The sequence below is a fragment of the Ranitomeya imitator genome, chromosome 4 (genome assembly GCF_032444005.1).
Source record: "Ranitomeya imitator isolate aRanImi1 chromosome 4, aRanImi1.pri, whole genome shotgun sequence".
NCBI classification, from domain to species: domain Eukaryota; kingdom Metazoa; phylum Chordata; class Amphibia; order Anura; family Dendrobatidae; genus Ranitomeya; species Ranitomeya imitator.
The window spans coordinates 505,519,085-505,535,602 of NC_091285.1; the positions used below are offsets into that span (position 1 = coordinate 505,519,085).

The 16,518-nt window shown below is 50.1% G+C and overlaps 1 protein-coding gene across 1 annotated transcript in view; it reads right to left on the reverse strand.

The window, feature by feature from the left end:
• Positions 1 to 14,919, reverse strand: part of CEP152 (centrosomal protein 152) — an 83,630-nt gene extending 68,711 nt beyond the window's left edge. Inside the window, exons 1-5 of the mRNA XM_069766034.1 lie at positions 14,815 to 14,919; positions 12,673 to 12,792; positions 10,205 to 10,311; positions 10,061 to 10,124; positions 9,636 to 9,977 (exon numbers count right to left, since the gene is read on the reverse strand). Of these exons, the coding sequence (XP_069622135.1) occupies positions 9,636 to 9,977; positions 10,061 to 10,124; positions 10,205 to 10,311; positions 12,673 to 12,762 (603 nt within the window). The 5' untranslated portion in view covers positions 12,763 to 12,792; positions 14,815 to 14,919. The remainder of the gene's footprint in view (positions 1 to 9,635; positions 9,978 to 10,060; positions 10,125 to 10,204; positions 10,312 to 12,672; positions 12,793 to 14,814) is intronic.
• Positions 14,920 to 16,518: the final 1,599 nt, after the last annotated feature.

Here is a 16,518-nt window from a genome sequence, read left to right on the forward strand (position 1 = left end):
TGAAACTGCCAATCAGAGCGATCGTAGCCACGAGGGGGTGAAGCCACCCCCCCTGGGCTAAACTACCACTCCCCCTGTCCCTGCAGATGGGAGTTAACCCTTTCACCCGATCTGCAGGGACGCGATCTTTCCATGACGCCGCATAGGCGTCATGGGTCGGAATGGCACCGACTTTCATGACGCCTACGTGGCGTCATGGGTCGGGAAGGGGTTAAAGCACCACTCCAGAACTGAAAAATAACACTGGAGTGCTGCTTTAAGATCCCATTGGGAGAACTATAACTCCCAGCATGTCCTATGGCATGCTGGGAGTTATAGTTCACCACGGGAGTGGCAGAGTGCTTTATTGTGTGTTGTAAAGACTAACCTTTTAATTGTAGCAGGCAGCCAGTCAGCCACTGACTGCACACACAGAGCCCTCCCTCTTGTTGCCTTTCCACAGCACAGGTCATATGCAAAATGTCTCTTCAGACATGTTAAGCATGTCGAGGTGAGGAGACTTAAAGCCGCAATGCTCCTCTGGGAAATATGCAAATTGTCTCTTCAGAGAGGTGTCACTCTCCGCAAGGAGAAATGATACTTCATGGATCCCGGTCTGACGCCTCTCAATCAGCCAAACCAGATCTCCACTTTGCACTGACGAGGGGCAGTACCCCGAAACACAGTGTCTGGAAATTGAGACTCTGGTTTGGCTATTATCCTAAGCCATGTGACAAGGCTCGTTAAAGGGTCGACATTGACTGTTAGGATTGCTACTTCCAATAGGTGGCACTAGAGTTCTAGTCCTCTTCCTCTCTGAAGAGACAATTTGCATATTTCCCAGAGGAGCATTGCGGCTTTAAGTCTCTTCAACTCGACATGCTTATCATGTCACTCTCTGCAAGGTGAAATGATACTTCTTGGACCACAGCACAGGTCATAAGAGGAAGCCAGCAGATTCTAGTGCGGGTCTGAAGGACCTGTGATGACATCAGAAGAGGGAGGGCTCTGTGCTGCCATGTGATGCTCCAGCCCGCCCACTTCATGACATCACAGAGGTCCTTATGCCTCAGCATCCAGCACAGCCAGGCAGGTATGCAGTGATCTTGTCCCCTCTGGCCCCTGCTGATGCCCCCTCCTCCACCGGACACACCGATCTCCCCAGCCGCTGCAGGAATCCAATGCTGAAAACCATGCGTGTTCCTGTTTAAGTGAAGGAGTATTCATGTGCTGCTCCCAGCTCACTGCTCAGCTGACAGGTGGGTGCGGAAGCGGCTAATGAATATTCACTGCACTTTTAAATCAGTTAAATTTTTATTAAGGAAAACAATTATAACATATGACATCAAGCTATAATTCACATATAATCATATATTTTATGAACAAAACTCCCCCCCTTCCTTCGAGACCCCCTTAATGCCTTCCTCATTTCCCATCCAATATTCCTTCCCCAAGCCAAATACGTTTCAAAACCGGCGCCTGCGCAGTGTACTGCTGTGCTGCGCAGACGCAGTAAGCTCTGGCCATCTGACGTCCCAGCCAGGCTTGCAGACTGCGCGGGCATTGCGGCCAGCCACCTTTGGAATCCCCGCCCCGCACTGTGCATAATGCATAACACAGGGCGGGGATTCCAAAGGTGTCTGGCCGCAATGCCCGCGCAGGCGCAGTCTGCAAGCCTGGCTGGGATGTCAGACGGCCAGAGCTTACTGCGTCTGCGCAGCACAGCAGTACACTGCGCAGGGGCCGGTTTTGAAACGTACACAGCGCTGAGGGGGCGGCGCCGAAAGCGCAGGAAGATTGGAGTGACAGCAGAGGAGCGGTTAGAGCTGGGGAGTGAGGACCCGCCTCCCTGGCTAGAGACAGGAATTGTGGCCAAGTATAAAAATGCTTTATTTGGGGTATACTTGAACCTAAAACTAAAAGAGCCACCTTGTTAGAATGCAGCATTACTGTTGCACAAGGTGGCTCTTTTAGTTTATAACGGCTGGAGGGGGGTGACAGTGGCCCTTTAAGTTCTTCAAACCTCGTCAGAGGAAGGGTGATTTGTATCCCCAAATATTTAAATTTCAAAACTACCTTCAATTTTGATGACATTTCCACCTCCCCAGTACCCCTCTCTACCTCATCAATGGGCATAATGCACGATTTGTCCCAATTTATTTTGAGTCCCGAAAATTCCCCGAATTCCTCAATTAATGCCACCGCGTTATCCAGACTCTCCCCTGAGTCCCCCAAGAATAACAAAATATCGTCGGCATACAAAGACACCTTCTCCTCCTCAATTCTATAGACAAACCCTTTTATCTCTCGTGCATCCCTTATTTTAGCGGCCAAGGGCTCCACGGCTAGGGCAAACAGCAACGGAGACAATAGGCACCCCTGCCTTGTACCCCTGTGCAATGAGAGACCATCAGATAATTTATTATTTACTCTAATTTTTGCCATTAGAGAGGAGTATAGCAACCCCACCCAAGATATAAACTTAGGCCCGAACCCAAGGCACAACAAAACCGATTCCATTCTACACAATCAAAGGCCTTATGGGCATCCAAAGACACTACTACTCTCTTTCCAGCATTTTCGGCTGGAATTTGCATATTTAAATATAGTCTCTTTAAATTGATTGCTGTAGATTTTTTGGGCATAAATCCAGATTGATCTGGGTGAATCACTTTATCAATCACATGGGTTAGTCTGTTGGCCAAAGCCTTTGCCAAAATCTTTATATCCGTCGTAAGGAGTGAGATTGGTCTGTAGGACTCTGGATTCAACGGATCCTTATCAGCTTTAGGAATGACCACAACAATGGCCTCTCTCATAGCTGTAGGTAATACTCCACTCTCCAACGACTCATTAAATACCTTCTCCAATTTAGTGATTATTCCTTCACTAAAGGTTTTATACACCTCTGCCGGAATGCCATCCGCCCCCGGGGCCTTATTACCCGCCATATCCGCCAGTGCCACCCTCAGTTCCTCTGCCGCCATCGGCCTATCGATCCATTCTCTGTCTTCATTACCTAATCTAGGAAGCCTAATCGCACTCATATACCTGTCCATCTCCTCTTGACCTTTATATATCTTAGAGGAGTATAGCTCACTGTAAAATTGTTTAAATACATCCAAAATTTGATCCCCTTGTGTAACCACATTACCTTCCTTTGTTTTAATTGCGTACACATGCGAGGATTCCCGTTGTGCCGAAGCTACCACAGAGCAGGTGCCCCACTTTCTCACCCTCCGCATAGAATGCCTCGTTCTGAAATGCCCGCAGTCTCTCTGCCTTGCGGATGTGAAGTTTATTAACCTCCAACTGGGCCACTCTCATGCGGGTCTGCGTAGCTTTTGAACACTGCGCACCCAATGCCTCCTTCGCTGCCCTTAATTCCTCCATCACTGCTTTGTCTAGATTTTGAGACCTAGTCTTATATCGAGATACTTCTCTGAATAAAATCCCTCTCAAAAACGCCTTCATAGTATTCCAAACTATATGACCCTCTGCACTACCTTCGTTTATCCTAAAGAATTCTCCCAGTTCCTCTCCCATCTTTCCCATATCCAGCAACCGTAACCAAAAGGGGTGAATTTTCCATTCCATACCTGCCAACCGCCCCTGTTGTCCCAATTGTAGAGATACCATCAGAGGACAATGATCCGATAGAACTCTGGGCAATTATTCCACTTCCCGCACCAAGTTATCCATCCCTTCATTTCCCAAAGCCACATCAATGCGAGACAAGGAACCATACGTCGCCGAGTAGCACGAGTAAGTGTAGTTCTCCATATTTCGAACTCTCCACAAGTCTATCCATTCAATTTCCCTCATGTAGATTCCAAAAGGTGTTACATTCCCTTCCTCTCTGTTCCCTGTATGTTTGCCCCTATTCCAATGATCATTTGCAATATTATTCACGTCTCCTATTACAAACAACGGGACCCCAGTCCATTTCCCCGATATGTCCAGAATTTCCTGTATCTTTTTTCCCGAAAACGGTGGAGGGATATATAAAGACACTATACATAATAATCTATGCAATATCTTACATACAATAAACACGTATTGCCCGTCTTTGTCTATTATAACCTCCACTTCTTCATATGGAGAAGTGTGGATTAATACCGACACTCCCCTAGCATAGGCTGAGTACGTCGAGTGATAAGCCTTCCTCACCCATCTTTTTTGTAACATAGCTACTTTGTCTTCTACTAGGTGTGTTTCTTGAAGGCAAATCACTGGGGGCCTCAGCTTCAGCAGATATTGTAAAATTGCGGCCCGCTTTGAGACATTGGCGAGACCCCTAACGTTCCAGCTTAGAATTTTAATTCTACCCCCCATGATATATCACAATACCAAACGTTTGACTCATTATAAATGAGGTCTCGTGTATGGGTAATTTTGATCCATTAGTCCAATCGCAAACAGATTTTTTTTTGGGTTGTACCCCTTGCAGACAGCCTCTTTTCTAATTACCTATCCTCCCCTCCGGTGGCAGCGCAGTTGCAGGCATGGGGCGGCACTGGCTCTCCCAGGGATCACATTACATTGTTATGTCACGCGACCCCTGTAGCCAATCAGCGCTGGCTTCACTTTCCTCTCATAGGCTATGTGCACACGTTCAGGATTTCTTGCAGAAAATTCCTGAGAAAAACCTGAAATTTTCTGCAAGAAATCTGCATGCGGTTTTTTCCAGACATTTCCCAATGCATTATATAGTGGGAAACCCGCAAAAAAAAATTGCAAAATTAATGAACATGCGGCGTTTTTAGCGCAGACTCCTGCGGCGACCAACGGCCCTGAACCGTCAGGTGGCGAAAAACCGCACCCCAGCCGATCAGGCTGGCATCCGTTGTCACCACCTGCCAGTGAACCGGAAGGAAGGACCTGCCCTGGGAGATGAGAGGAGACGTCAGCCACCAGTTGAGAGACCGCTTGAACCGAAAGGAGAGTCTGATCGGCCGATCCAGGGAGAAGACCGACCTGTCCCACTGAGACAGAATGGCTTGCTGAAGGGGTCGAGAATGGAATTGGGCGAAGGGAATCGCTTCCAAGGTAGCTACCATCCTCCCCAGAACCCTCATGGCCGATCGGAGGGAGGGAGGCCGAGGACCCTGGAGCAAGAGTATGTCCCGACAAAGGGTGGATCTCTTGTCCTTGGGAAGGAAGACTCTGGACTGACGAGTGTCGAAGAGCATGCCCAGAAAGATGATGCGCTGAGAAGGAATAAGGCAGGACTTCTTCCGGTTGACCAGCCACCCGAAACGGGCTAAGGTGTCGAGAACAATGGACAGGCTTTCGTGGGCCTGAGCAAAGGACGGAGCCTTGATGAGAATGACGTCGAGATATGGAAATAGGACCAAGCCTCTGACTCTCAAGATGGCCATCAGCGCCGCCATGATCTTTGTCAACACCCTTGGCGCGGTTGCGAGACAGAACGGCAGGGCGACGAACTGAAAATGGTCTTGTTGCACTGCGAAGCGCAGGAAACGGTGATGTCCGGGAAATATTGGAACATGTAGGTAGGCGTCCTGGATATCTATAGAGCATAGAAATTCCTGAGCCTCCATGGAAGCAATTACTGAACGAAGGGATTCCATCCTGAAGTGTCTCAGGCGAACCCTCCTGTTCAGCAATTTGAGGTCCAGAATGGGACGAACCTTGCCGTCTTTTTTCGGTACCACAAAGAGGTTTGAGTAGAAACCCGTGAACCGTTCCTTTTCTGGGACAGGAACGATTACCCCGGATTTGAGCAGAGAAGCGATGGCTGCGAAGAAGCCCGGAACCAGAGCGGGATCTTTTGGAGGACGGGATTGGAAGAAGCGATCCCTGGGTCGGGAGGCGAACTCTATTTTGTATCCCGAGGATACAACTTCCCTGACCCATGCATCCTCTACTGCGGAAATCCAGATGTCCCTGAAACGGAGAAGACGGCCGCCCAAACTGGGAGTTGGGCTGGAGTCTTGCAGAGAGTCATGCGGAGGTGGATCTTCCAGTCCTGGGCCTGGACGATCTACCCTGGGAATAGCGAGGACGCCAGGACGGAGTGGGCCTGAAGGACACCGCCTTCTTCTCTTGACGTGCCTGTGGCCTCTGTTGCTGCTGGGAAAAGGCGTTTGATGCAGCGAAGCGACGAAAAGGCCGAAACGAGCGAAACTGTCGTCTAGGAGGGGGGCGACGAGGTTTAGCCTGGGGAAGAAGGGAACTTGTGCCCCCAGTGGCGTCCTTAATGATCTGGTCCAGCTGGGAACCAAAGAGACGAGAGCCCTGGAAGGGCAGACTAGTGAGGGACTTTTTGGAGGACAAGTCCGCCTGCCAGGCCTTGAGCCAAACGGTCCGGCGGATGGCAACGGCATTGCTGGAAGCCTGAGCCGCACAAGAGGCGACATCCAGGGAGGCGGAAACCAGGTATTCACCAGCGTGGGAAATCTGGTTGGCAAGTTCCGCTAATTGCGCTGGAGGAGCCCCGTCCAGGATACCTCGCCGTAGATCCTTGGCCCATTTTGAGATGGATTTTGAAGCCCAAGTGGAAGCAAAGGCTGGGCATAGCGCTGCTGAAGCCGCTTCAAAGGCAGATTTCGCGAAGGATTCTATAACTCTGTCGTTAGAATCCTTCAGAGACGCTCCACCGGACAGTGGAAGTACCGTGTTGGTGGACAGCCTGGAAACAGGGGGATCCACCAAGGGAGAGACCGTCCAATTGGCGGTAAGATCTGGTGAAAAAGGATATAACACCCCCAGGCGTTTTCCCCTCTGAAAACGTCTGGTCGGATTCTCTCTCTCTCTGGCCAGGATTTCCTCGAATTCAGGATGAGGAGCAAAAAATTTTGAAGGTGGTTTGGCCCGTCTAAACGAAACCGCCTGATCTGCGGGTTCCGTAGAGGGATCCTTAATGCCACATGTTTGGTTTATAGCCCGAATGAGGTTCTGGACCGACTCACTCATGGTGGCGATTTGGCTAGGATCCAGCTCTGAAATCTCCTCTGAGGGCGCATCAGATAAGGCCTCGCCTGACTCAGGGGAGGAGGAATGGTGCGACACCAACCGCGGGGGAGGACCGGGCGGCGAGATGGAACGCGAAGAGGACTCAGACCGACGTTCCTGTCTGGACCTTTTGTAGCTTGGCAAGGAGGTCTCGGGTGGCGGTTCCTGCGACCCGCTGGCCACGGCAGGGGTCTGCAGGGGTAACCGATCCAGCGCAGACACCAAGGTTTGAGATACCCGTGTTAAATCGGCCACCGATTGTGACAGAGAGGCGGCCCAGCCTGGGATGGGGGGATCACTCTCGGGCGGAACAGTCGGGGGGTCCTGGGCGGTGGGAACAATCGGGTTGCTGCAGGACTGACACAGCGGAGAGGACTGACCTGAGGGAAGTTTGCTGTTACAGGACGAACATGCAAAGTACGTGACTAGGGCAGAAGATGAAGAGGTAGGGGGGCGAGCGCGGCCCCCTTTAGAAGACATTTTGAGAGATCCCTGAAGATGCCAGTGGGTTAGGGGACAGTGGGGCAGAGAAGGGTGTCAGTCTGCAGTGCAGCTACTCACGGACCCGGTCCTGGAAAATGTCCCACTTGTCAGCTGAGAACTCCTGTCCTGAGGGGCCGTATTCTGTGCAGATCGCTGAGCTCACAGGAAAAAACACGTGCGGGGCTGAGCTGGTGCTGCTGCTGCGGAGTGCACGCCAGAAGAGTGACTCATTCCCTGGAGGAAGTGGGAGGAGCCAGCCACGGAGGCGCCGGTGGGCAGGACAAAAATATGTCGGGCGGGAAAAAAGCCCGCCCGCAGACCGGAAGAGAGGGAGCGCGCAAACCGGAAGTAGGCCCCGGGAAAAGCCGGGGCCTATAATAGAAGCCGGTGCCCGCTGCGAACCCCCGCGGCGCAGACGCTGCCCGGCAGAGCGGCGCGGCAGCCGCCGCATGAAGAGAGCGCTGCAGCCGGTTAAGAGTCGCCGGAGTAGGCCCCGGAAAAACCAGGGCCTAAATTAGGAGCCGGTGACCGCTGAGAAGAACCCCTGCGGCGCAGACGCTGCCCGGCAGAGCGGCGTGGCAGCCGCCGCATGAAAGAGTGCTGCCACCGGAGAAGAGTCGCCGGAGTAGGCCCCGGAAAAGCCGGGGCCTAAATTGGGAGCCAGTGACCGCCGGAAGCAACGGTGCTGGCTGTGGAGGTGAGCGACGCCTGTGAGGCCGCTGTATATAACGCTGAGGAGGGTAGGAGGTACGCCGCAAGTAGGCCCCGGGGCCTAAATTAGGAGCCAGGGACCGCAAGCAGGCCCCGGGAGGCCGGGGCGCTGGAGGAACGCGGTGGGGCATGGAAAAGTTACCCCGCCACGTCAGAAAGAGCCACCGCGCAGGGAACAGAGAAAGCGCTGCGTCCTGGGAACCCCTTTAGAATACTCACCTAGTAAAATCCCATGTCGTCTGCTACTAACCTTGAGAAGGTATCAGACGTCCATAGGAGCTGCTGATGGACGTCCTCGTCTCCTCCGACCGACAGGCTCTGGTGGGCGAGTGGGTGGGGGACGGAGCCAGGACCAGACTTCTGAGCACGCTTGTGTGCTAGGATCTTGGTCCTGGTGAGGGATCTGTGAGGATACGGGGTGGCAGTACACACCGTACTCATAGTCCGAATTGTGGGACTACAGGTGTGACTGTTCACCCTGTATCCCTCCGGAAAACCTGAAAAGAAAACGCATATTGAGGTAGATAAGGGTCTAATGAAAGACCCATGTCCACCTCCTACTGACACTAAGCTAAACTGAAGAGTTTAATGCCAGTCGGTGGGGTGTACACTGCAGAGGAGGAGCTAACTTTTTTATTTGCATAGTGTCAGCCTCCTAGTGGCAGCAGCATACACCCATGGTTCCTGTGTCCCCCAATGAGAGGCGATAAAGAAAAAAAAACCGCAAAAAATCAGCAACGTGTGCACACAGCCTTACAGATGTAATTGACATCATGAGGTGGTGACAGGGCAGCAGCGGCTCTCACGTCATCCAGATGTCTTGTTTGTCTGAAAGAAGGGAAGCATGAAGTCAGCACTGACTGGCCTCAGGGATCGCGTGACATAATACCACACAATTCAAGGTAGAGTCAGTGCTGAAAAAGCTGGAACAGCGCAGACACCAGAGGTGAGCATAGGTGTTATTTTACTGGGGGCAAACACAGGGAGTCGGAAGGAGTTGTCGAAGTAGTGGGCAACCCCTTTAACACTTGTCTGAGCAATGTTACTGTCTGAGACTTTTATGGCATATAGCACAGCAACACTGGCACCGTAACTTCCAGGACCCCTTTAAATCTAGAAAAAAAGGATCTCAAGAGAAAATAAATGTGGCACTCCCAGTAGTAGTTTATGTGGCTTACTGAGAATACTGACTGTTTCATTACACCCCCAAGCTAAATAGAAGATAGCCGCCAACATGCTTGGTCACCTCTCCATCATATTGGGTAAGGAGACCACCATCCTGCCTATATGTAAGAGGTTCCCAGAGAAGGCCGCACAGTGCATCATTAGTACTTACTAGTCCTCGATATGTCGGAGCAGCAACCAGACATAGACAAGCATCAAAGAGGTTTGGGTTTGGAAATCAGCAGAGGATTGAGTTCTTGGGGTTCCACCAGCATCATCCTCAGACACATGATGACTTTAGATGGATGTTCATTACTCACCTGAAACTTCTCATGTTTATCCTCCGGAAAGCCTTCATCCATCTGATGTGCACTATTGGTATAAGGCTGAAAGTCCTCTGGCAGATGATATAACTCACTGGTTGAACAATGGTCAGGGCCATCATAATGATTGTCACTGTGAAAGGTTCCTAAATTCGATTCCTCATTTGCCGATTCTTTGGGGTAGATATAATTATTAGGTAAGAGAGTTTCATCTTTGTCTCTGCCAGGAGCTCCCCACCCGGTGGGCTTTATTTCTTCCACATCTTGGCTTCTCGGAGGTCCATTTTGTAGGCCCATATACTGAGCAGACTTTGTTCGGTCACTATAACCATTTTGACACTGATAAGCAAGAACACAATCCATAAGAACAAGAAATCAGAAAGCTGGAAAAAAAAAAAAAAAAAAGTCTCGATTGTACCTACATTTTGATGATCAGATCTTTCTTCATCATTTTCCCAGTGTTCCTCAGGATTCCAATGAGGTTGCCTTGAAATGGAAAATGCAATTGTCAGAAAGCAACTGTGAAAATGATATGACAGTGACAAAGCAAGAAAGACGTTACTTACTGTTCAGATAAGTCATGGTCACTACAGTCACTGAAGTTTGGCTCTGAAGATGAGCAGAGGCTGTCATCAAGCATATCATGAGGAAGGTCTGTTAATAGCTGCTGCAGCTGTAGGGAGAAAAGGCATCAATCTAAAAAAAATGACATCGCTTAGGGCACCAGATGTGAAAAGTAGATTTCATACACTAATATCTGGTGACTGCGCGCTGCATACAGAACATCACCTGAAGGACGCAAAATCATACCTGACTGGTGAGGGGTTCAACTGCTGGGAACGCCACCGATACGGAAATGCCCCATCTGAATGGAGTGGTGTCCAGACATGCGACACCATCGCTCTAGTCATTCTCTATGGGATAGTGGTGGTACAGTACTCTGCTTTCATGGCATTCCCATAGGGGAAAAATGGTACATATGCTTGACCAGTGCTCCATTCAGACAGGGCTCTACCCAGCGGGCGGACCGCACTGATCGCACGTTATCATGGATAGATAATAACCCTTTAGATAACGATGTGGCATTTCGTGTACAGCACTTTTACAGTCATTATACTACCCAGAACTGGAGGTTAAAAGGTATTGTAAATCAAAGGGAATCCTTAACTAACCCAGACCCGCAAATGAAGATCACTGTACATCGGACTGCAAGCAGGGTACCACAGAGTACAGTAAAGTCCCAGGGATGGCATGGGATCAGGATTTGTGCCCATGCCATTCAGTAGGAGCCGGCCATCATACACAGCAGAGCTCCTGCTGCATGTGCTGGGATTGGGGCATTTTAACCGCTCGGATAGTAACAGCAGCATGTGAGGAGTTTGACAGAAGAAGGTCCCTCCCTTTATCAACCCATCAGCACAGCAAGATAACGATGTGCCCATGGTTGCTATTGCAACAAAAAGCTCCAAAAAAAGGCCTCTGTGTCTGCCATATACCGCAACCTATCAGATCCCGGCAGAGCCTGTTTATCAAATACACTGACATGCTAGAAAATGCCCTGCACTACATATGTAGTAAAGTGTATCATCAATGTATCATCACATGTCCAAGTCCCCATGTGGGACTTCTAAATATTGTAGGGAAAAAAAAGCAGCACACCATCATTCTAGTGCAAAAAAAAAGCTAGTTTAATAGCCCATTTGTGTGCGACGTTTCGGCTCTGTGTGTGAGCCTTTTTCAAGCTACATATATCAGGTTTTCAGGTACATGGAAAATATAAATACACAATATCGCATAGCTGATATTGTTGCGTCCTTATTGACCAGTCCTAAAAAAACTTTTATGTATCCACAAGGTTAATGTCATAAAAAAAAAGTTTTAAAACTATGCCAGAACTGCTGCTTTTGTTCATCTCTCCTCAAAAATCTAAAAAAGTAATCAAAACATATGAATCCCAAAATGTTGACAATAAAAACAAGAGCTCTTTACACACAAAAAAAAAAAACCAAGCCCTCATACCAAGCTGTACCCAGAAAAGGAAGAAACAGTTAAAGCTCTCACAATAAAACACTACAGATTGTCCACAAAAAACAAGTCCTCACCGAACTCCGTCTATAGAAAAATAAAAAGTTATAGCTATCAAAATTTGGTGACCCCCCTCCCAAAAAAGATTTTTTTTAAATAAAATACAAATTATTTGTGCGCAAACGTAGGAAAAACATTAAAAAAAATATATCAATTTGGTATTGCTGTCATTGTCAGAACCAACAGAATAAAGATACCAATGGTACTTTACCGTGAATAATGTAAAAACATATAAAGTTAGAATTTATGCTTTCGTTCGTTTTGCCTCTTGAAAAGTGTAATAAAAAGTGATAAAAAATTGCCTGCATCATAAAAATGCACTGATGAAAATTACAGTTTATCATGCAAAAAATAAGCCCTCAAACAGCTTTGCTAAAGAAAAATGCTCAGAATATGGTGACACAAGTATAGTACAAAAAAAAAAACAAGTCCTTAAATAAGAACGTCGCAGAAAAAAAATTACTGTAACAAAAAAAAGTTATGGGTCCTGGAACGTGACAATAGTTTGTCATAAAAGCCAAAACGGAGTTAAAGACTATAAACAACTCCTACATGTATTCCATAAAAAATAAAGAAATGAATGAATGAATCAAAAAAAATTTAATATTGCGCCACTTTTAGGGGAAAACCTGTAATACTAATAAAATTATTTCAGAAATGAAATACTTTGCCTAACGCTCGTGATGCTGGGATCACTGACTATTTAATACTTAAGCCAGACAAGAAATAAGAAGAATTACGGAGTAATACGGAGAAGAAGGAGTACGGTACAGAGGTAATTACTGCGGAGAGCAGACGGGGTCAGGTAATTGATTCCCAGGGGAATTGTAGGTGTACGGTACAGGGAGCAGATAATGAATGGTGCGCTGTGTATACACATTCTACCGCTAATCCACCTCCTTATTCCAGATCAGAAGGCTGCGGTGCCATCCGGGGCTGCCGTCCTCACCTCCTGCTCTCGGGCGTAATCCTCCTTATCATACTCCTCCTCATCATCATGCTGGGTCTGCAACGCTCCACTGTCAAAGTCCAGAGACATTGTGATTCGGAGCGGTCAGATACGGAGACGCTGGGGGAGAGAAGCAGAAGCATTAGCGACATGACAACGCATACTGTGTACAGGGGGCTCATCCGCATCTATAAAAGGGAATGTTCCCAAGCGCACACTGCGGGCAGCAGAAGTACGGTCCTCGCTCAGCTCCTGAGTGACGCATTGTGCGACTGTGGTGGTCGGAGATGTAGACTTCAGTCTCTATTCACACATCAGTATTGGCCACAAGCAGGTGTCAGTCAGACAGACATCCCCTCCTGGCTCTGACGTGAGGCCCTAGGTGGTGGTGCCGCCGCCCTCTAGGAAAGTCGCCATCGTTTACCCCGATTCTTTCTATTCTCCAGACTGATGAATAAGCCGCCTGTCTTGTGAAATCTGCTCCAAGGTCCCAGGCGGAGCTGTACAGTCACATTACAGTCTACGGCCCCCCGAGACCCCTGTCCTCAGCCCTATAAGGGTCCCACAGAACATGGTGCATGAGGCAGTGACTGGAGAGGAGACAGCGGGCATCAGGCACTGCTGGTGACATCGGGGGTCTGACACCCAGCACAGCCGGGGACATCGGGGGTCTGACACCCAGGACAGCCGGGGACATCGGGGGTCTAACACCCAGCACAGCCGGGGACATCGGGGGTCTGACACCCAGCACAGCCGGGGACATCGGGGGTCTGACACCCAGCACAGCCGGGGACATCGGGGGTCTGACACCCAGGACAGCCGGGGACATCGGGGGTCTGACACCCAGCACAGCCGGGGACATCGGGGGTCTGACACCCAGCACAGCCGGGGACATCGGGGGTCTGACACCCAGCACAGCCGGGGACATCGGGGGTCTGACACCCAGCACAGCCGGGGACATCGGGGGTCTGACACCCGCCACAGCCGGGAACATCGGGGGTCTGACACCCAGCACAGCCGGGAACATCGGGGGTCTGACACCCAGCACAGCCGGGAACATCGGGGGTCTGACACCCAGCACAGCCGGGAACATCGGGGGTCTGACACCCAGCACAGCCGGGAACATCGGGGGTCTGACACCCAGCACAGCCGGGGACATCGGGGGTCTGACACCCACCACAGCCGGGGACATCGGGGGTCTGACACCCACCACAGCCGGGGACATCGGGGGTCTGACACCCACCACAGCCGGGGACATCGGGGGTCTGACACCCAGCACAGCCGGGGACATCGGGGGTCTGACACCCAGCACAGCCGGGAACATCGGGGGTCTGACACCCGCCACAGCCGGGAACATCGGGGGTCTGACACCCAGCACAGCCGGGGACATCGGGGGTCTGACACCCAGCACAGCCGGGAACATCGGGGGTCTGACACCCGCCACAGCCGGGGACATCGGGGGTCTGACACCCACCACAGCCGGGGACATCGGGGGTCTGACACCCACCACAGCCGGGGACATCGGGGGTCTGACACCCAGCACAGCCGGGGACATCGGGGGTCTGACACCCAGCACAGCCGGGAACATCGGGGGTCTGACACCCGCCACAGCCGGGAACATCGGGGGTCTGACACCCAGCACAGCCGGGGACATCGGGGGTCTGACACCCAGCACAGCCGGGAACATCGGGGGTCTGACACCCGCCACAGCCGGGAACATCGGGGGTCTGACACCCAGCACAGCCGGGGACATCGGGGGTCTGACACCCAGCACAGCCGGGAACATCGGGGGTCTGACACCCAGCACAGCCGGGGACATCGGGGGTCTGACACCCAGCACAGCCGGGGACATCGGGGGTCTGACACCCAGCACAGCCCCTCATCACTGGCTTCCGGCTCTGGCAGTTGTCGGATGTGATCACCTTATCTCCCATCCACCTGAGTGGCCCTAACCCCGGGGCCCCAGTGCTCCATCTACTGGGAAGGACTACCCCGAGCCCAGCATGACAGGACACGAATGATGGACGCACAGCCCTCAGCAATAGGCATCCTGGTACCTGTAGTCCTACACCGGCGATCACCTATGCACAAGCTAAGCAGACACCCCGGATGCAGCTGACAGCGCAGCCACAGAACACTTACTGCCCTCAGCGCCCGGCGGCTTCATGGGCTCCCGGCACCGTAACCACAGCAGCGGCACAACACCTGCAGCTCCCACTTCCCTCTCAACAGTCAAAATGGGAGCCAAGTCACTGATTCGCCAAGCACGGCTCTAAGTGACAGCCGAAACCACCAATCCAGAACCAGCTCCGGAATATTGTCATTCTATAGGGGCGTGGTAAACAGACGGAACTTCCAGCAAAGTAGTGTTAGTAGAGTTAGGCTGAGCGGTACAGTCAACAGTCTCAAGCGGATAATGTGGTGGGCGGGACAGTGGCGCGACAGGCAGCGGGAAGGTTGTTAGGTCACGTGATGAGCTGGTAGTTGCGCAGCTTTGTAGGCGGGTATCAGCAGCCAGTGAGGCGGCCGCCGCCGGGCGGAGATAGAGCTCTGCCGGCGCCTCCGATAGTCTCCGGTTCATCCATGCGCACGGTTTTCTCCATTCGTCTTATTTACGCTGGGTTTATTAGGGACTGTTACTTTACAGGCAGCTAATGTTTGGGTATTTTTCACACATGATGTGTTTTTTTGAAGTTTTTCTAATTCTGAAGATGCACGTCTAGGGACCTGATAGGAATAAGCTCCGTGCCTCGGTGTGTGGTGCTTCCTAAAACGTGGACTGCGAAAGCTGCTTGTGCTGCACGAAATACTTGTATATGCCACTATTCGCTTTCATTCTTTCTCTCGAGAGGAGCACCGTTTTGCTGCTGGTTTACAGTCTGAGGAGCCTAGAAGTGTCTGCTCACAAGATGCAAATTGTCTCTTCAGAACGAGGCTGAAGTTGGTTTCTTATTCGTCAGTTTCTAGCTACTTTCACACTTCCGTTGTTTTGTATCCGTCACAATCCGTCGTTTTGGGCAAAAAAACGCATCCTGCAAATGTGCCCGCAGGATGCGTTTTTTTTTCCCATAGACTTGTATTGCTGACAGATCGCGACATACGACCACACGTCGCGTCCGTCGTGCAATGGTTGCGTTGGATTTTGGCGGACCGTCGTCTGGAAAAAAACGTTCAAGGGAACGTTTTTCTGTACGTTGCATCCAGTTTTTAACCCCTTTACCCCCAAGGGTGGTTTGCACGTTAATGACCGGGCCAATTTTTACAATTCTGACCACTGTCCCTTTATGAGGTTATAACTCTGGAACGCTTCAATGGATCCTGGTGATTCTGACATTGTTTTCTCGTGACATATTGTACTTCATGACAATGGTAAAAATTATTTGATAGTACCTGCGTTTATTTGTGAAAAAAACGGAAATTTGGCGAAAATTATGAAAATTTCGCAATTTTCCAACTTTGAATTTTTATGCAATTAAATCACAGAGATATGTCACACAAAATACTTAATAAGTAACATTTCCCACATGTCTACTTTACATCAGCACAATTTTGGAACCAAAATTTTTTTTTGTTAGGGAGTTATAAGGGTTAAAAGTTGACCAGCAATTTCTCATTTCTACAACACCATTTTATTTTAGGGACCACATCTCATTTGAAGTCATTTTGAGGGGTCTATATGATAGAAAATACCCAAGTGTGACACCATTCTAAAAACTACACCCCTCAAGGTGCTCAAAACCATATTCAAGAAGTTTATTAACCCTTCTGGTGCTTCACAGGAATTTTTTGAATGTTTAAATAAAAATGAACATTTAACTTTTTTTCACAAAAAATTTAATTCAGCTC